At 28.9% G+C, this 21,907-nt stretch overlaps 1 protein-coding gene across 1 annotated transcript; it reads right to left on the reverse strand.

Moving 5' to 3' along the window:
• Positions 1 to 1,568: 1,568 nt before the first annotated feature.
• On the reverse strand, positions 1,569 to 20,878 carry LOC106464336 (polycystin-2-like; the record flags this gene model as incomplete). The annotated part of the gene is made up of 14 exons (XM_022392025.1): positions 1,569 to 3,755; positions 4,361 to 4,468; positions 6,967 to 7,114; positions 7,786 to 7,998; positions 8,776 to 8,897; positions 10,769 to 10,867; positions 11,433 to 11,553; positions 13,276 to 13,397; positions 15,056 to 15,286; positions 15,833 to 15,898; positions 17,113 to 17,275; positions 17,951 to 18,175; positions 19,649 to 19,899; positions 20,748 to 20,878. Coding segments are annotated over 14 exons (2,021 nt in total), but the record flags the coding sequence as incomplete, so codon positions are not given.
• Between the last annotated feature and the right edge of the window lie 1,029 nt (positions 20,879 to 21,907).

Here is a 21,907-nt window from a genome sequence, read left to right on the forward strand (position 1 = left end):
AAAGGAACTTTTCATTGACTTAAACTGACACACTACAAACAATTAGGAAAATCTCGGGTATATCTCCCTAGTATGTCACATGGAAATTAGCTTTATCACCGAAATAAATAATATATTTCAAAGAACTACTAATAACTCCTAACCCAATACACAACAAATACTAATAATACATTGGTGCTATGGTTAAATAAACCTTAATATGCTTAGTGTTTGTTTTAGCTCAAAGCTACACAATAGACTTTCTGTGCTCTGCCCACCATGGGCAATCAAACCCCCTATTAAAAACATTGGAAGTCCATAAACTTACTACTGACCCACTGGGGGATTATGCTATATATTTGTATGAAAATATCGTTGAGGGAGAGATCACCAGTGATTTAAATAAGAAATTGGGACATACATAAGGAACAGATCATAGATTAAAATGCTTCTTCTAAAATGTTTAAAGCTAAAGAACAAACAGATTCTGGCTTCAATGATTTTCCCCAGAGGCAAAAGGTGGAAAAGCACAAAGTTTTTGAGTATAGTGGTTTATTTAAACATGAAAGGTATAAGAAAACAGATCCTGGGCTACAATGGTTTCTCCAAATATACAAAAAATGAAGAACAGCAAGATCTTAATTCAACAAATTTTATTTTTTTTTAATAAGGGCACAAAGTAGGAAAGAGCCAGATTTTTTTATTACAGTAGTTTCTTTAATAAGTGAAAATTGGGCAAAACTAAAAAAATGGTTTAGAATGGTTTTTTCATGATAGTGTAAAGCAGAAATGTGTCAGAGCCTAACTTATACTTATTTCTTAAGACAAAAATAATGGAAAAAGAATCAAATCTTCAAACACAGTTTTTTTCAAAGAATGTGGAAACCTATTAAAAAAACAATTCTCACTTACAGTTGAAAAACAAAAAGAGTTCCATATCTGTTAAACACTTTGGAAAGCATACATTATTTTTTTTACAACACCCATAAGCTGAAGAAATAAATTATTCTGTTTATCCTTTGTGTTTGGCTTCCCTCATGTTCTTTTTTATTTCATGTTATTAAAGTTAATTTTAGCAACTATAATTGAATTTTAAATAACTTACATACTTATTCTTGACACACTGATACAGTGTTGCATAATTTGTGTAATGGCACAGTAATGAAATAACAAGAGACTAAAATATATTACTTGTATTCATTGCTTATGAATCTTACAGTTCCAAATATATACTTATTTTATCAAATATATATACACATGTGTTCCATATTGTATGTTCCTATACAATATTATTCCATAATTTTAAACAACAATCAAGCCAATATGAATTGTCCTTATTTTGTTACAATTTTTGCTTTGATTTTATTTTATAAAGTTGTTTTTGATAAATATCATTTAAACTAAAACATTCCCCCCCTACCCATTGCATTTGTTTCTTCCTGTTATTCACTTTCTTACAATAAACAGAATATTAAAAACAAACATTAACTTCAAACAATACTGCATGTGCACAATATCTTTATTCACACAAACAATTCAAATAACCTGAATATCTTAAGAAATGTACAATTATAAACTAACACTACAAAGCTTATAACAGTATCATATACTGTAAAAAACTATATTCTATTAAAAAACAACGTAGCAGATTTTATGGAAATACATCAGTATGTGAAATGTAATTTGCATTCATAAAAATGAACAATATGTGTATAACTTAAGCAGCTATGAACCAAACTATTAAACAACTCTTATACAGAAGAAAAGCAGTTTAGAAAAAAAAAAACAACCTTAAATTCCATCTTTATTTACTTTATTATTCTTAATGATTAAAGTTTTTCATTCAAAATCTTTTCCAACTTTGTTTAGGATTGATCAAATCAACTACTACATAAAACATAATGTGTATTTTTTTCTGTAAAATTTAAAAAGAAGAAAGTTTTTAACCTTTTAAGTATTGTATAAATAATGTTACTTGTCACAACGATTACAAATTAAATGCTTTCTTTTTATTCAATTATATTTCAGAGAGCATATTTTTTAGTTATAAAAAGTATCAAATAATGTATAAGCATGTACAGTATGTGGTTAACTGCAACTTATGGTGGAGATTTATTAAACTTGAGTATTGTCATTAGTAGGATAATATTCTTGCATTTATTTATGTGTTGCTCTATTAATTATAGTAAACTGTCATTACAAAACTTCTTATACAAATAAATTTAGATTTATTGCATTTCAATTCAAAAATGGCATATACCTTGATAAATCATTCTTTACTAACTTGTTTAATTCTACTTCCACTATATTGCAAAAACATTTAATGATCTAGTAATAATTCGCACTGATAAATCTAAATTTATCATTTCATAAAATTTACAAAAGGTCACTTTGAACCCCAGAATGAAATAATGTTAATGGAGTTAAAAACTGTATAAGTTGAAACAACTTCTTATTAGCTATTTATTTCAGTTTCTTAAATATCCAAAGAATAAAAATACTAATTTCTAATGTACCTTATAATATTTGTAGAGTTTTTTTCATAAGTCCATTACAGCTTATTTAGTGTTTAATAAAAATAACAGCTTTATTTAACTGTGAAGTAATCACATGATATGAAATTTGAACCATTTTTTTCTCATGTAACTTTATTATAATTGATTCTTATTCTTTAAACTAAACTGTCCAAGAATTACTTGAGGATAAACAACTCTTTATCTATTAACAATCCTTTATCAGCAGTTTGCAGGCCAACATTTCATGTAAAGGAACAACAGCATGACTTTAGATTATCTTACTTTACACAGTTATTATTTACAGTGCTAAGATACAAGACATACAACTAAATGTAGAGTATAATTATGAAAAATAAATACAATTAAACAATACTAACAATTAAAATTTAGATAAAGCATTTAAATCTTTGGTTCTAAATTATGCAAGTAACATTTTCAATGCAATTTTGACAGTGACAGGTTTTTTCATATCATATTATGTAATGCTTATCAAGATAGTTTTAGCATTCCCAAGAACAGAGTATCGTAAATAGATTTCCACACAATACTAGAAACTTACATACAGTACATAGTTTTAAGCCCTTTTAACTGTGCCATTATAAATCCTGGATATAGTTTGTTTTAGTGCAAAGCCATACAATAGACTATTCCCACTCTGTCACAACTGGATCAAATCAAACCCTAAATTTTAGCATTATAACCTGTATTTTAACACACACACACAGATATATATTTATATACACACAGTTATATAGGATATTGTTCATTGAATGTATCACAGGTAAATGAATATTTCAAAAAAAGTAAGGTTTACATCATATGACATGTTTGTATTGCTTATTATTCATATAAGAAATAAACATAGTTTGAGAAGATTATTTTTATTTAATTCAGAAAATATTTTATAATTTTCATGAGAAAGAAATTAAGCTATTCATGCTAAACTCCAAAAAAAAACTCATTTCATTTTGCTCTCAAAACCAATTTAATATTACCTTATGGTTTAGTTAGATGTAGTTTGTAACATTTTGACAAAACACTTTAGTTTTTAGTATATTTGGATTCAAATCTGGGATAAGAGCTCATCTTTTTGTGTTACTTGAAATATGATATGCCACTAAAAAGTGAAACTAACTCACACAAAATGATCTCTGCTAATAATAAGTGATTTTTCTCTATAAATATGTTCAGTGAAGTACAAGCCCTTTTATACCTCTTAGTCTTCCTGGGCAGGTTAGGCTAATTTCTGTTACGTCTAGCCTAAAAATCATGGAGAAAATGCAGAAATGAATGGATACCTTGGTTTAAAAAATTATTTCAAAAAACAACTATATATGCTTATCTTCTTCAATGATAAATACTCATCTTAAGTTAACTGTAATATAATATCACATAATCAAAATAAAAAATAGTCAGACATAAAACCTGTTTAACGAAACACTAAAATCAACTACTCAAACTCGTTCAGTTATTATTTTCACTCACCAAAGTAAATTTTGAAAATAATGCAAATCATTGGATGCAAAACTTGAAAACTTGTGCATTTAACAAACAAAAACACATGAAATGGCTTCATAATAAACCTATGACCATACTCAAAAAGCATTTAATAAAGTAAAAAAGAATGCCTAAAATTTGACTTCTGCAAATGGAAAAATGAGTAGTACATGAATCAATTGTTACTGTAACTTATAACTAAAGAATTAGCTTGAAAAAGCTGCTTACTATAAGAAACTACAGAGGTTAAACTTTAATATATTCAACAAACTGACCTGATACTTTAAATGGTGATAGTGAGATTTCTAAAGATTATAATAATTAAAGTTCACTTTTTTGATCATCTAATGGAAATTAAATAATCTTACAGAATGATGAGGCAAATTCATTGTGGTCTCCGAGTCCAAGTGTTGTAGTTCTTCTCGTACTATTTTCTCCATTTCCTGTCGTTTAGCCTTTTCATCCAGTCCATCATTCTGAGAAATTATGGTTTGTAGACATAACACTCCATTTTTTTCATAATTTATGAAAAAATGACGAATTTATAAACTTTTAGAAAAATTAAAATCACAAATTTAATATTTATAAAGTATGCCACAATTATTTTTGTATTATTTATAGATATTTTTTACACAATATATACTTAATAGAATCACATTAAGCAATAAATTCAGTTTAAATAGTTATTTACATTTGTTTTAAACATTTGCATTATAGTATATTTTTATTGAAACAATGAAAAGTTAAGTTTCTTTTATGAGGAAATTGTCTATTAGGAATTTGAAAAAGCTACTAGCTCAGTAGATAAAGCTTAGTTTGAAAACACTAGTGTAAGCTTGGGATACTGAGACTTACTACTTATTTTCCTCCCACTGTAAGATTGCCTTTTCCAATTTCTCAAACTTACTAAAAGTCCAATGCTACTCTTCTGCCAATATGTACATCAGATACACTCCTTTTCTTTATCAAATATTCAATAAATTTTATTCTCAATTTTTCTACTCAATTGTTTCACTCATAAGTCACCTACCATCACTGTTAAATCTTTCAAATTATTTCGCTATCTCAGCTGATGTATTTTCAATGTCTTTTTCTCATACTTAATGCAGGCCTCTTTACCATCTTCTACTTTAATTCCAACTTTTTACAAGACAAATGCATATTCTTCATATAAATCTCCAGTTTACTGCTTTCTACTTTTAGCCTATTTGCTAGTACATTTAATGCCTCTTTTTCCGTAATCTATGACAATAATCTCTCACAAAACCTCATAAACAATAAGCCTGGATAACTAAATTTTTAATACTACCAGCTATATCAGGAAGAGTTACCTTTTCGTCCGAGCTGTGTGTGTCATGTTTTATCTGTTTTTAAAACTGAACACTACTGATTCAAAATTCATATTATTTACTTTCAAATAATAGGGAATACTTTAATCCTTCATGAAATGTTGAAACTACCCAAAAGAATAGAATGCAAAAATTACAACTTATATTGCATTACACCTACATGCAAATTTTCTACAGCTAAAAAGGATATAATGGCTTACCCATTTCTACAAACATACTTTTGTGATTTATTCTTTACCCTCTCTGAAAAAAAATTTAATGACTGGTATGGTACTTTCAACCTGAATGACCATTAAGTGCCAAATGAGCCAGACTGGCAAGGTCAGAGATCTTCAAGGCTCAGGTTAGCTGTCCCTAATTTTGAACTACTGGCCAGAGGGAAGACAGTCAGTCAGATCCTATTGTTACAAAGTCTTTATTCAACTTTAAACCAAGTATTTGGATGGATTATCACTTGAAAATTCAGTCTGTGTTCATACAAGGCTATCATGCCATAAACATTGAACCTTCCAATCTGCTAATTATTTGGCTCAAAATTGAATAATACCCAAAAATGTTACCTTATAAATGCAACCAAAGTGATAATAAAAAATGTTTCTTGTTTTCACCCAGCTCAAGGTAACTGCCCCCTATAGCTACCATATTAACTGAATTTGCATGAGGTTGGTCCATTAGACCAGCCTCATACTGGAAAAGGAATCTTGACTATAATTCTGAATTTACTAAGGATATCTACATAAAATGTGGCAAGCTTTTAGTAAAATGTACAAGTCTGTTCTACACATGTAATCAAAATATGTCTGTTTGTTTGATTTGAATTTCGCACAAAGCTACACACATCTGTGCTAACCATCCCTAATTTAGCAGTGTAAGACTAGAGGGAAGGCAGCTAGTCATCACCACCCACTGCCAACTCTTGGGCTACTCTTTTACCAATGAATAGTGGGATTAACCATCACATTATAACACCCCCACGGTTCAAAGGGCAAGCATGTTTGGTGTGACGGGATTCAAACCCATGACCCACAGATTGCGAGTTGAGTGCCCTAACCACCTGGCCATGCCATGCCAAAATATGTCTGTGAATTGACAATGTTAGTCTGATTCTGACAAGTCAGTGTGAAAAGTGATGTTCATGACAAGAATAAGGATACTTTTTTTTTCATCTTACAGCTTACATATAGCATTTGGATAACCTCTAGGACCTCCTAAGTACATATTTACAGTTTTTTTCAGTATCTCTTTAAATTGTGTCTGGTATTTACTCTCCTCCACCATAGACTATCACTAAATCAACAATATAGGGTGAAATGAATAACTGATAACTCTGACATAAAATACATAATACCATGCTGAATGACACTCTGCAAAAGGTAATGGCATGGATGATTTATCTTCCACCCATGCACATTGGGTTAAGTAAGGAATTATCTTCAACTACTGCCTAGCCCAGTGTTACTGATGAGTGGATATTCTGCAAAACTGGTCCATTACAACGGAATGAACTAAACAAAAGAGAGACCAAGCCTTTTAGGCTTTTTTTTTTCATCAGAAATTAGTGTAGGAAATATTAATAATATTTCAATTTACTCTGTCAATAGCTTTCAACCATTCTCTTCATTTACCTCTGATATAGTGTCTAGAATTTTACTGACATTTTCTCGCCGTTTTGCTTTGGCTTGCTCCATTCCATTCATTTTCATCAAGACAGCATCAACCTTTGACACAATACTTCCAATGGAATGTTCCATTCGATCAACCCTTTGGGATAATCTTCAAAAAAGTTAAGAAATTATGCGTAAAATTTCATGTAAAATTTTCCATTAAAGATATCAGAATCCTCAAATACTTAAATAAAAAATGTAATGTAAATTGTATAAAGTACATGGTAATGCACAAAAGTACACAATTTCTAGTAACAGTAGTTAAATAATATACTTCTTTTGAATCGAACTGCACTTCATAGTTCACTTTTTTAACTCTTTTATGCAATTTTCCTTGATAAGGCTGGATTTTTTAAAGAAAACTTAGAGAAAAATATGAACCATCTAAGAACCATTCTTCTCTTCAGTCTGCTAGTGCAGGCATGACATAAGTTATAAAATTACTTGGAGTAGCAGATCTAAATGTCATCTCCAAACAAGCTTGAATGTGTGGATGAAAGCCATTGAATTTTCCATAATAAAATGCATTCTCTTCTCCCCTTTCTTGCTACATTGCTTGTAATATTACTTCTATAATCTTGAAACGTTGGTATCACATTTAAGTTGTTTCATTTCATTTGTTTATACTAATATATTTTGGATTAGGAGCATTAAGATCACATCTCAATATATGAAACAATATAGTTTATTTTAGAATGAAAATTAAGAACTATCTTTATATATCATATCAATAAAACTCTGTGGTCAAATTCTTCAGGAGAAAAAAGGAAATAAACATACACATTGTATTCAACCAGAGCAACACCCTCTCCTCCTCCAGAGGTCTCTGCAGCAGTTTTCTGTTTTACATTTTGTATATCCTTATCAAGCAAATGCTTTTGACCTTCCAGATCTGCAAGCATCCGTTTCATTTGAGTGTTATCAAGTTCTCTATTACCATCCAGATCATACTTGGAAAAAATCATCTCAATTTCGATATCAGTAAAATTTTGTCTGTAAAACAAAATTATAATTGTTTTTCAATTGTATTTTTATTATTTTATTTAAACAACTATTTTACATACTTATGAAAAGTAAAGTTTATGGTATTCATTGTAGGATTAAGATAGCATTTAATTAAATATTTACTGTTAATATCTATACATTTTAAAACTATATTACTCTCTTTCCTTTTTAATTTTAGTATCAAAGTGAGCATGCACTGATAAACAGCAATGTAAACATTACTGCATATATTAGCATTAATGTTCTATGAAAAAGTAACTATAACAAAAAATTAAACTTCTTACTGACCTTAGGGATTGGAAATATGTATAGTATAATTAACACATTTGAATTATTTATACAGCATATAATTTCAACTTAAAAAATACAGTCTAAAGAAATCATAAGCAAATTTTAGAAAACAACTAAATTATTAATTTTTAACAGCATTTTAAAAACCTCAAAAAGTTAATTTTATATTAACTTTTGGAAAATTTACAATGTGTGTTAAAATAATTAATATAAATCATTCATTATCATCTTCATACAATTATTGCAAAAGTGTGAGCAATTATATAATCCTTAACTTAGCAGTTTTTGCTCACACAAATAAAAATAAAGAAGTACTAGCTTTAAAGTAATTTATGGACTAAAAGCAGTTGAGTGATAATTTTTATATAAATTTTTTATACTTTTATATCAAGTAATTTTATGTTAAAGAAAATCTTTGAAAGTTCACAATGATTTTACTCTTACAAAAAATATATATATATATAACCAACATACCTCTTCAAAGTCTTACGAATTTCATCATATGAAAATTTATCTTCATTGGTTTGTTTCATTGCATTTTGAATTTCAGCAATTTTATCTCGTTTCCCCATCTTACTCACCAAGTTTTTGTAGCTCTAAAGAAGAAAATAAAAAAGTAATGTTTAAACAATAAATGAAGAAACAAAAATAGGAAATATATTTATTTTAAATCACATTAAATGTCTTATAAGCTGATCTACTCTTTAGTTAGAATAATAGTATGTTATTGTGAACTTGTATTCATATTTTATTTTTTGACATGTTAATAATCGTTTCAGAAAATTAATTAAAAGTGAGCTAGTAATAAGTATTTATTACAAAGTTAAACTCATTTAAAACATAATGAAACTATTTTTTCAATGAAGAAAAACCAACAACTTTAATGTTAATTATTGTGATGAAGTTCAATTTGTCTTGTTATGCTCAAAGTTGCACAATAAAAAAAAATTTTGATTCATAGTCTAAGAACTTGGAATATGAAAATTATTTATAACTTGGCCAGGTGTTTAGTGAGCTCGACTCACAATCTGCAGGTCCTGGGTTAGTAATTTGAATCTCCATCCCACCAAACACGCTCACCATTTCAGCCGTGGGAGCATTATAATGTGAAGGCCTATTTTGCTGATTAAGTTTTACTTAAATATTCTCACAAATGATTTCTTTTAAATCTCTTGCTATTGCAATAGCCTTTGGCTCATCTCTCAGTTCTATTTTTCCTGTGAATACCACGTAAAGACTTTTTTTCATTCACTAAACATTTTTTAATTTTTGCATAAAATACTGAAGACGGAAATTAACACTGTATATAATTTATTTATTTTCTGTCAGTTTTAGCACTGAGTCCCTTTTTACAACCAAGTGCTGGTCCTTTACATCAAATTGAGTGAAATAATTTTTTTTTCTAAGTTTTTTTATTTCAAAGATTCATAAAATTTGCAACTAAAGAAACTCAGAAGTTTACAAGAAATTACTGTGAGTCTATGATAAGCATTAGTAAAAGGAACAAAGGATGAACATTTCACATATACATGTTGAGAAAAAAAATCAAAGTTGTGTTAATTTTTTAGTGAACTAACTGTAAGGGTTAAGGCTGTTTGTAGACTAAAATACTAATCTGGCAAAATCTTAACCCAAATGTAAGATAAAAAAAGAAGAAAAACTTAGAAGTCCCCTTCACAACATATTTGTGTGTGAAGGTTTTTTAAGGTTCTACTTCAATATGATTATTTTTACATAAGTACTATGGATGGGGTATAGTTGACAGTACAAAGAAAATGCATGCACAAATCCATTTATGTATATATATAAATGCTATGAGTTAATCAAACTCAGCTGCTTATTACAAAATGTTTATTTCATAAAAAATTAACAAATAATAGCACTCAGTACAATTTGTTCTTTTTGATACACGTTTTTTGCTTGCTTGACTGTACCCAGTGTTGATAAGTCAAGCAAATCGTTGTGTTTAGGCATTTTGTTTTTACCTTTTTACACGAAGAATCTGTTATGAAAGCTTATTAATAAACCTTACTCACATATTTAGTTGAAATATACATTAAAAATGGAATGTAGATTACAATTTTTTCAGGTTTTAGGATAGAATCAAACCTGTAAAAATTTCAACATACTTAACAAGTGCATGAAACTATATCAATTCCACCATAAAGTGGATTCAGACACGTGTGAATGGATGAGAATCCAGATTTGTAGAGGGATAGTTTCAAGTTTATTAAATGTGATTTAGATGAATGGGACAGGGTTTTCAATACTTTAAACTAACTTACATTATTATCTGGGGTATAGATGAAGAATGCAGCCTCTAGATAAAAGAGAGCCTGTTAATTAACAGCCTGAGGATACAGTTTATTCAAACCAATTCTTTTGGGTATTTGTTACTGAAGTTATAAAAGAATATACTTAAATTATAGGAATTTAAGGGAAAAATGGATATGAAAGTTAATCTCACCTGTAAAAAATATTCTCCAATTTCAAACTCACTCTTTCGGTTGGCAATTTCTGACTTGACTTCAGCATATGTGTCATTGATGATGGCCAAGAACATATTCTAGGAAGATATACACTTCTATTTTAGCACTAATCATAATAGTTTTTGAATGGCATTTGTATCAAGTTATAAACAACTTGAAAATTGAAAAACAAAATTTTAAGTAAAATTAAAATCAATCACATTTATTACTCTACTAACATGGTACTTCTTTATGAACATATCATTGTTATTCAATAAATAAAACATAGAAATTGAATGATAAGCCCAATTGTTGTGGAAAATATATATATATTATTTTTAATAAAAAGATTTCTACATATTAGTACAAAAAGTGAGTCATACTTTGTTTTGCTTTCTTAAATGTAATAAGACTTAGAATCTTATTGAATTAGTCCAGAAGTTTCTGATGTTGAAAGGTTATAACTGCTAGATTGCTAAAGTTGCCACCATGAGATAATGAATCATACAGTTAGACATGTTTTCTGCAAAAAAGCACAAGTGATGATCACCCAAATGAAATACAAAAATATGAAAATAAAACACAAGGAATTAGAAATAAATCAGAATTCTTTGTTTGAAAGATCTGTGGTATTAATATTGTTAACTTTGGTAATGTACTCACCATCAGAACAAAGAAAACGAAAAATACATAGCTGAGAAAATATATAGGACCAAGAAGTCTGTTGGCTGATTCAATTTCATTAAAGTCAAAATCACCCAGAATCACTCGTAGTAGAGTAAAGCTATGAAAAATAAAGAAAAATTTAACACATCATTTGCCTACAAAGTTACTTCACTGAAATCTTGGTATACTCATACGACATAATATTTATTAAATAATGATACGTGAGTTTAGAAACTTAAATATTCTAGCATAATCTCTGAAACAATTTTAATTTTGCATGAACATAGAGAAATATTTAAATAACTCTAGTGAAGTCAAATCTATTTTTAATTTTAGTTGCCATGTGTCAGCATTCCAGAAAACAAAGATTTAGTTCAGAACTTTGAAATATTCTTTACAACAAGATATACTAATTGGTTTACATAAATTCGTGCACAGTATTTAATTAAAGTTAGTAATTTAATAAAACATTTCTGCACTATTCCATAAATTTTTTATCTCAGAACTCCCAACAATGAAAGATTCTAATGTTACACTAAACTCACTGTGTTGAAATCATAACAATTAAACGTTGATAGGCATATTTTCATTTATTCAGAAGAAAAGTTAATGCATTTTCTAATTAAGTCTCACAATTACCTTAACATTTTACCCAAAACGTTTGAATACTGTTATAATTTTGCAATCAGCTTGTTCCTCAATGCAATATAGATTCAAAATTATATTATTACATTTATACTCGAAATTTTCTTTCAGAAAAAAAGAAGACACATCAGGTATTTTTCATACTTCATAACTTAAATTAATCAGAATTGAAAATCTGCTGGTACTCAGTAATGGGACTTATTTGATCTGCTTTTCATTCAACCTGCATGTGTCCTATCTTACTGTCAGAAAGCAGACACATCATGATTCACAGAATCTGAACAATCATTAAATACTCTTCAAATGAACCAATAAATGACCTTACGGCATTAGTTCTTGTTAGTAACAAAATCACAAGGAGAAGTTATTTGGCAAATTTGAGGTCAATCATTACTAAACCAATTGGGTAATCTCACCTTACTGTTTGATTTGTATGATTGGTCAATGATGATGATAAATATATCTAAATGATGCATTTTATTGGCTGATGTGCTGTGATTGGTATCCATCCCTGACATTAGAATGCAAGGGGGAAAAAAGACATTTGAGGTAAGTTTACAATTATGAAGTTTTTAAATTTAGTTGCTAGTTTGACATATATTTGTTTCATTAAACCATCAAAACAATGGTTGTATGCATTTTATTTTTATTTTTAGCAAACTGTAATATAAATTACACTTAGCAACAATGTTCCTTCTAATTTTTCTTTTTACACTGGGCAGAATACAAACTCCTCTGAGCACTACTTTTCTGCCCATAGGCAGTTTCGGTTTCCATAATTTCCAAAAACTTATTTCTTTTTAAAAACTGAACATTAATTTTTTCAAGCAACTGATGGAAACTGTACTCCTGCCTTACATTTGGATATGGTATCGTTAAAATTGTAGACTTATGTCTTTTAGATAAAACTATTACCAACTGACTTCACTTGTAAGAGGCTTGTGGTTTTCAATGTGTAGTATCTACCAGACTGCTGTGCAGCTATAAATGTGCAAAACATAGAGGGACACACTGCTTATGAGCAAAATCACTGTGGTATGCATGTTAGAGAACTGTCAATTTCTTGTTGAGAATTTCACCCCTGTATTAATTATTAATTATGTTACATTTGAATTGAATTGAATTTGTTTATAGTTCTCTACCTCCAGTGAAGGCAAATATTAAAAAAAAACAATTATTTTAGGATTTAACTTACGTAGCCTTCATGATGTTACTAAAGCCATGAACTTGGGAGCCAAACAACAAGTAACCAAGTTGGGAATATGCAAAAAAGACAATAAAAAACATAACAGCAAATCCTGCAATGTCCTTGGAACACTGAAAAAAAAAGAATACAGTCTTTACAACACATAATAGAATAACTGTGACTTATAAATTCTATAAATCAAAATTTACTTAAGTTTTACAAAAAAAAGTCTTGATTTATTTATTAAGTATTCAACATTGAAAAAAACCCTGTTCATTTGCAAATTTTGACATATGCAGGACATTTTGTGCAGAAAATGGTAAAAAAAATTATGATCCACTTTTTACACGTTATTTATATAAAGATATATATATATATATATTTGTCTCATTCTTAAACCATTGCTCTACACCACTCTTCCATGAAAGCATGCTTCAACAAATATTTAGATATTTCCACTTCTCTTTGCAAGATATGCTTTCTAATACTGTTCCATTTTTCACAAAGAATGGCTATCTGTTGCTTTTCTAAGTAAAATAATTACAAAAAACTGATGATATAATTACAGGTGGTCTTTTATAAACAGAATAGTTCTGAATTTTGTATTTCATTACATTTGCTGTAGAAAGATTAGAATTAACATAAAAAATAATATTTTATTAGTGTGGAATTTTGTTTGAAGAAATCAAAATACCCTTCTCATTGACTGATTTTAGGATGACTTATAAAGGAAGTAATAAATACAATTGTTGGGATGTCATAAAACACTTTTATTAAATATAAAATATCTTTGATACAGGTCAAGGGGCTGATGAAGTGTGGTGTGCAGGCATACCATGTTCTCTATCATCTATAGTGGTTTAATTTTTTAGAAATTATTGATTATTTAGATTCTGCACTATCATGGCAGCAACATGTTGTCTATAATGTCTATATAATATTGTCTTAGTCTAGTCACCTTAACCCTTTGTTCTTTAGCTAGATGATGATGTCTCCTGCCAATAAGTATATTCCAGCATATTTTGAGCTTGAGTCAGAACTAGAATATCATTACTGGCCAGACTTTAGTGTCAATAAGATTGGATAGCTGACTAATGCTATCAGAGAACAGAGGCCACAAGGTGATGCTGTCCTTTGGAAAAAGAAAGCAAGTTGATGTTTGGAATTCAGGTGCTTTCTTTATACCATTTTACTTTTAGTTTTTGTAGGAAGCAGACCTTCTAGAATTTGTTTAGCATTTAGTGATGAAGTAATCTCTCCTGCAGGAAGAAAAACTTCAAGACTACATGTTGCAAAACTTGGAGAGAAGGCTGTCTGTCATCATATATGGGTATGTGTTTTGAGTTTTCTTTTTGTGAATAAAGATTTCTGTTTGTTTTACAAAAAATTTGTATATCCTGTTCATTTGCATACAAGATGAACACTCGGATTTTGTTGTTATTGTGATAATTCTATCTGTTACTTCTCAGGAACTCAGATTTTAACTGGAAATACTACAGCAGCAACAGAAAAATTGTATCTAAGCTTTAAGTTGTCACAGCATTCTCTAAATAACTCTGTATTACTGATACTATAATGAAAGCTTGTAAATTTTATGAATTTATATTTTTTAAGATTTTTAAATACAATTTTGATTGCTTTACTTAATTCATGCTAAAAAACACAAAAGGTAAGTAAATCATCACACCATAACTTAAAATACTGCACACATGCCACATATTTTTCTTATTAACTCTCAATGAAAAAAACAGCAAAAAGAAAAATAAACTTAATTTTTTTCAAAACTAACCCGTGACAAAGTTGACGAAAGTTGTGTCATGGTTTTGTTAAAACTAATGTACTTGAAAATCTTTATCCATACAAAAAAGATGGCAAAAGCTACAGCATTGTTGAACTGTGTTTGCCAAAATCCTAGGAACTCAAAGTCTGCAAAGTCATCTGGTTTGCTTAACAAACTTTCCAACACTGTGTCCACTGTGAGGGTTCGGTAAACACTGAAGGCTATGCACACAAGCGATACCTAGTAATATTTAGAACAACAAGTATATTTTTAACATACAAATATATTCAATACTGTATGCTGTAAAATTTTAACTTACAGCTACCTCTCATTGAAATGTAAAATTATTGGTTAAATCCATATTTTTTCTTCACTTTTGCAATTGTTATATTAACAGATATGTATTATGACATATTCACAATAAAATACCATAACCGAAAGGTACAACTATACAGTGTTAAATTTTGAGTACAAGAGCTAGTCACAACTTAATAAATATATATGTAATAGTATAAATAAATGTATGTACTAATGAGTGTAAAAGTTACATCCTTTGAAAATTGGTAAGTTTCCCATTTACAAGACATTATAATTGAGGTACAACACTTTCTAGAATATTATTACATTATTAAAATATATAATTACAAATTTATTTTATAGCTACACAAATTATCTAACTTAAACTAATTCCCAGCAAGGTGAGTACAGTAAAGAATGTTGTTGTTTTTTTCAAAGAAACATGAGTTTTAGAGATTAAAATTAGTTATCTTTAGAAAATCTACTGACCACAATTACTATGATATCCAAAACATTCCAAATTGACTTGAAGTATTTCCACTTATTCTTGTTGATCTAAAAAATAAAAGAAATGTTTAATAATCAGTTTATAACAGTGTGATTTTATATTAGTTTCATGCTATATGATTAATATATATTAGATTAGATAGAATTACCGTTACTTTGAAATCCAGCATAAATCACTTTTTTCTAAGTGGTAAGTTATAGTTCATTAGCATTTTATAAACTTCATTTTTTAGTCTTTTATAAAAGGCTTTTAATCTTCGTAGTTTTTGATTGATATATCTTTTTTTTTAACTTGAAATATATCATTGTGATTTCAAGACTGAAAACTAAAATACATTATATTTTGATCATATACTCAATGGTCAACAATATTAGATCAGATTTTGGTTTTCAAATAGTTTTGAAATAAAGTTCATTATAAAATATTTTCTTGCAAGCTATTTTTAGTCAGAATATATTTTAATTGCTCTTGAATTATACATGCAAATTATAAATGAGAGACTGGTGCTAGCAACTAAGTATGAGTAATTAATTCTGCTATTCACAGAAAAAAAAATGGGAGGAAAGACTGTACAATATACATTTACTACTTATGGATTAATTAGTTATCACTTCTGCATCACAGTTTTACTCTGTATTTAGAAAATCATCATTAAATTATCTCACAAAATCTATAACTTTGGTTCAAATTTGTAAAATATTAAAACACATACAAAAAGGCATAAAACCTTATACTTCTTGCACAAGCATTTGTCCCCTATTGGCTTGGGAGTTAACTCCCAAACATTAATTGCACCTTCTTCTTATGTAGTAATTTTATAACTTGAACTGGACACATTAAATGCAACCTATGAATTAATCAACAAGTAAGGGATATTAAAGTGAGAACATCACCTGGTCACAAATCAAATTCTAACTGACAAGAAGTAAAAAAAGCAGTTTTTGAAATCTGTCTTCTAATACAAAGAAATCAGTTAAAAATGTATCTGTGTTGGTTTTTCATATAGACAATAGGATAAAAATGGGACATTTCATAAAAGCAAGTACTTCCATCTACTAGCTAGTTTAAGATACTTCATTAACGTAGTATGACTTTTTATCCACTTATTTTATGAAATAGCATCTTAATTTTTAAAGCAGAGTTAATACCAAAGTAACAAATAAAAATATCTGCACCATTTTTAACAAATGTATTACACACTTTACTAGATCAATGAATAATTGCATCAAGAATTATTAGAAAAAACACAATTAAAATTTACCTCAATAGCTTCCTCTATAATGTAGTAGACAATAAAAAAAAAGTACATGATCTCACAGCCCATAATAAAATAGTCAAAGGGGAGAACATAACGTAACAGCTTAACTGTACGGAAAGTCCAGGATGGTATCATCCCTCCAGTGGGTGGAAACTCAAATACAATCCTGTTTTTTTTAAAACAAAAGCTCTAAATTCGAAATTGTACATCATTAATTTTTTTCATACATGAACTGAAATACATTTAAAACATTTTTACATATTAGCTATATCTGTCAAAGACATTCACACATAATTCCCTCAACCAGTATTGTATATAATGATCATAAAACATTTAAAACAGCTGTTACGTAAGCTATAACAGATAAAAAATACGAACAAAAAAAGTCATATAATACCTAATGTTTTAAATATTTAAGGTCTCTTTCTTTGGAAATATAGTATGAAACCATTAAAACCTCAAAAAAGTTTTGAACAGTATTCCCTAGAAAATATACTAGTTACTTTAAAATTATGCATGGATCTCTAATGATTTAAGGCAGGAACATTATCCTGTTAAAATAACACAAAATACATACCTAGGTAAATACTGTTTCAGCATAATATTGGTCTGTTGTTTTGCAAATTTTATTTTGATTCTTCAGTCACAAAACACAGTAGTTATTCTTTCATAAATGGTCTTATAGCTCAAGGTAAAACAATAACTATTTCTACATCATAATAATGATATTCCATGTAACATTTTCTTCAAACATTACTGTTGCCTCTTTCCAAATCTGTAAGTTTACATAAAAGTTTCTGATACTTTTAATTTACAGGTAAAATTAAAATAAATGGCATACCTTGCAACACAAAAGAGATTGATATTTGCATTATAAACAGTAAAGTCCAAGAACACTACTCTTGTTGCTCTGCTAAGCCACAAGTTCTTTCTTAATATATCCATGATTTCTTTTGCAGCTTTCTTAGTTGTCCCTAAGTTTACATATGATCCAGCCCCACTATAAGTGGCAAGTCTTCCCCAGTGGCTGGATCCATTTAACTGTTCTTCTGAGAAATATTGCCATCTGGTTAAGAAAAAAAAACCCTCAACAACTCAGAGAACTCTCTCAAGTTAAGCTAATATATTTTGCTTGCAAAAAGTTTTGCATACAGCTTCTAAATGTTTGCACATCAAAATTTTTTATAAGCTACTTAAATAAATTAGAAAAATAAATAAACAATAACATACTCATAACATAAGAAATTAAAATGTATCAATGTACAAAAAACACAACAAACTTCCCAAAAACTCTTAAACAGTAGAACAATTCATTTTTAAAGAAACTTTTTGTTCTTTGGTTACACTCTTAACTAAATTATTTTTCTTTACATCCTATAATATACCAGTTTTTATTTTTATTTGTATAGTTAAAGTGTTTAGTTAAATTTATAGCATGAATTTTGTATAAATTTTTAAAGTTAAGAAAATAAAATTGAAAAATATTCAGAGGTAAATGGATACATAAAATAAAGGTTTTGAATGTCGTCGAAAACTTTGTGGTTTATTATTTTCTCAATTACAAATGTACATTTTAAGTTTTATTTTTAAGTCGTATGTCCTAATGCATTGAGAGCATGAAATAAATGAAACATTCCTATCCATGATAAGTTTCTAAATAACTTATAGTTTACAACTGAACAGTCAAAATAAACTTACATTCAAATATGCGGGTTTCTACTTAATAAAATCTCTAATTACATAATAAGGATTGCAAATTATTTCTTTATGTTAAACAAAACACATACTGAATATATATTAGCACTGCTCTACAAATATCCATTTAAAGATCTGAATTCAAATGCATTATGGCCTGAATACAATATCTAAACATACTAATAATTAAGGGGTGCGTATCTCATCATAATAGTCGATACGATTCCTATCTAGATATTGATGCCGCCATACGATATGTATATGGATACCGAAGTTTAACCAACAGTTTGTTACAAAGTTTGACAGTCTTGTCTGTACGTTATTATACATATTACTAACATTGTTTTATTTAAATATTTTACACTTTACTGTACTTTTTCAGATTCTCAGTTTTGATCAACTAAATGGCGGCTGGCAAGAGAAGTAAAATAACAAAAAAGTTAATATCAGTCTATCTATTTTGTTGTTGTTAATTTATGTTACTTTGTTTATGTATTTTCACGAAATTTGGCGAGCTTTCGCTAAACATTATAAGTATTTTGTACATAAAAAGAATCAGAATTTCTAATAAAGTATTTTTGCTAAAAATTAATGATTCAATAAAGGAAGATGAGTTTTGAGTACTACATGTTGGCTTCATTTCTTTTATCAAAAAACATTAAGTATCGTATCATACTCGGACACAGTATCAATACAATCGTATCACGGCTTCACAATACGATACAAGTATCGTATTACTATATCGCCACATCTTTACGATTATGTCCTGTTCTTGAATGTAGTGTTACACATGATTTCTTGTAAGGTTAACTTGCTAACGAAAAATTACTGCAGCTCAACTTACGCTGTTCCATTCATCAAACCAAAGGGTTTCATGTCCTCGGTTTCACGAGAGTACGAATTATAGCACGAGGAAATCGCTGATGTGAAGTCTTCGTGAACATCGCACGAGTCATTTCTCACTCGTAACTGTCTGAGTCGAGGGGAACCCAAAAGTCGATTCTCGTACAAAATGTTGCGATCCAGAGAACTAGCTGCATTACTACTATACCAGTTTTGCCAATACATATTATCCAGCATTACGTAGTCCACAAACTATAAGATATGTTGATAGAAATAACCCAATGACTGTGTGATGCGTAGCCTTCACATACAGAAAAATGTATTAAATAAAAGTATTTTAGAAACATTTACGAGTCACGCCATATTAAATTTTGTTAAGTGAAATCCATCTGAAAATGACTCAAATGCATACATTATCAAAACTTAGGTTTGATGACTTTTTTTTTTCCTATTTCTTTTACATTTTACCAATATATACCGTTTATGCTATTATTAAAACTTTCTAGCAGAGTTCAACTGGGGACTTACGTGAATATACACTTTCAATATACAGTGAATAGTCCATTTCGTATTTCTAAACTCACTGTGCGAGTAATAAGTTTATAAATCTATGACAAAATTGCATTTATTTTAGTCCGACGAAACACTAGCGCATATGTGTTGGTTAATAAATGTTTTATTTCACTGTCTCACGTGTCACCATGACTTACAGCATGTTTTCTAACAATTAGGAAGCAATAATCACACTGAACATTTCGACTTTTAACAGTTTCATAACATCATTCCCGACAATTTCTTTCTTTCTTTTACAAATTACAAGATTAACTTTTCACATATGCGATGAGATGACGGGTAATTAGTATAAAGACGAATGTCAGTCAGATTCTCTCTTTTAAAAAACAAAATAAAACTTCATTTTATAACTGAGTTTCCGTAAATATTAGCTGTTATAATTATCTTAAACTAGGATACTGCCGCGCTTCTGCAGTTTGGAACTAGTTTACGGCGCGTAGATTTACATTAGAATGCAAACTGCGGAAAACACTTGATAATACAACCAGAAAATGTTAAAGAAAAATTAATAGATGAATGCTTCTTACCCGCCAGAAATCAATAACTTGAGTTGATCCTCTAACGTTATTCAGGGTATCATTGAAACGCGAATCTAAAAAAAGTTCGCTGATGACTTTTGTATGATAATACATTTTGGGGCTCATCATACCAAATGTTACTGGAAGAAGAAAAAATCAGTATTATTATTATCATAATACATGGATTATTGACAAAAAATTAAAATATTTCTGAACTTAAAATACATTGAACAATTATTTATATTTTACATACATTACAGCATTTATACACCTACTGTAGTTAATTTAGAAATATATTATTAGCATTTCACTTTCAAAACTGAAATCCTCAGTTCTTCCATTTTAGACCAAAATGTTTGTCTTATGAGTTGTTTCTCAGTTTATTATGTATTCTATAGGTTTAGTTGGAAAAAACTGGGCAACTTTAATTACTTAGCTCGTGCCACAATATGTTGAACAGCACGCGTTTGTAATAGAATCAAAATATTTTCCACTTACTGAAAAAGCACACAATACGTTTTGTTCAAAACTACAAATTCCTTAACTGAAACAAAGATATAGAGATGTTCATAACAATAATGAAGGCATTATCAAAAGCCCGTGAAACATAGCACACTTTAAACCTATAAGGATTTTTAATTTTTTTGCTTTTTCTTATTTGTTTTGGATATTCGTGCAAATTTACAACAACAACAAAAAATAAAAAAGAAGAAACTAACTACGCTAACCGTTCTTAATTTAATTTTGTGGCAATGGTACTCAAGCCAAGGATCACCGGATTCACAGTCCAGCACTCTAATCTCCAGGCTTGTAAATTATTTTAGTTAACTTGTTTCACTAAATTAAGTGAGTAATAATAACATGTATATGTCTTCAGAACCTCGACTCTCTGACTATAAATATGGCTTCAGAAACACAATCTCCTAACATCTGTATCAACAAACAGTGGTATCCGATTTCTTTTGACTCTTGCCTATTGTATCTCACCTTAATAACGTCAAATGTTGTACGAAGATTTTCTTACCAAGGCCTTTGTGAGGGCCTAAGATACTAGGTTAATTATTTGGTTATAACAATGTGTGTGTGTTTGGTTTACGAGTTGAGTTGAAAAAATATTATACATATTTTGTATAGAATTGTTACGTCTCCGTGTGTTAATTAATTTTCCG

The sequence above is a fragment of the Limulus polyphemus genome, unplaced genomic scaffold (genome assembly GCF_000517525.1).
Source record: "Limulus polyphemus unplaced genomic scaffold, Limulus_polyphemus-2.1.2 Scaffold1621, whole genome shotgun sequence".
NCBI classification, from domain to species: domain Eukaryota; kingdom Metazoa; phylum Arthropoda; class Merostomata; order Xiphosura; family Limulidae; genus Limulus; species Limulus polyphemus.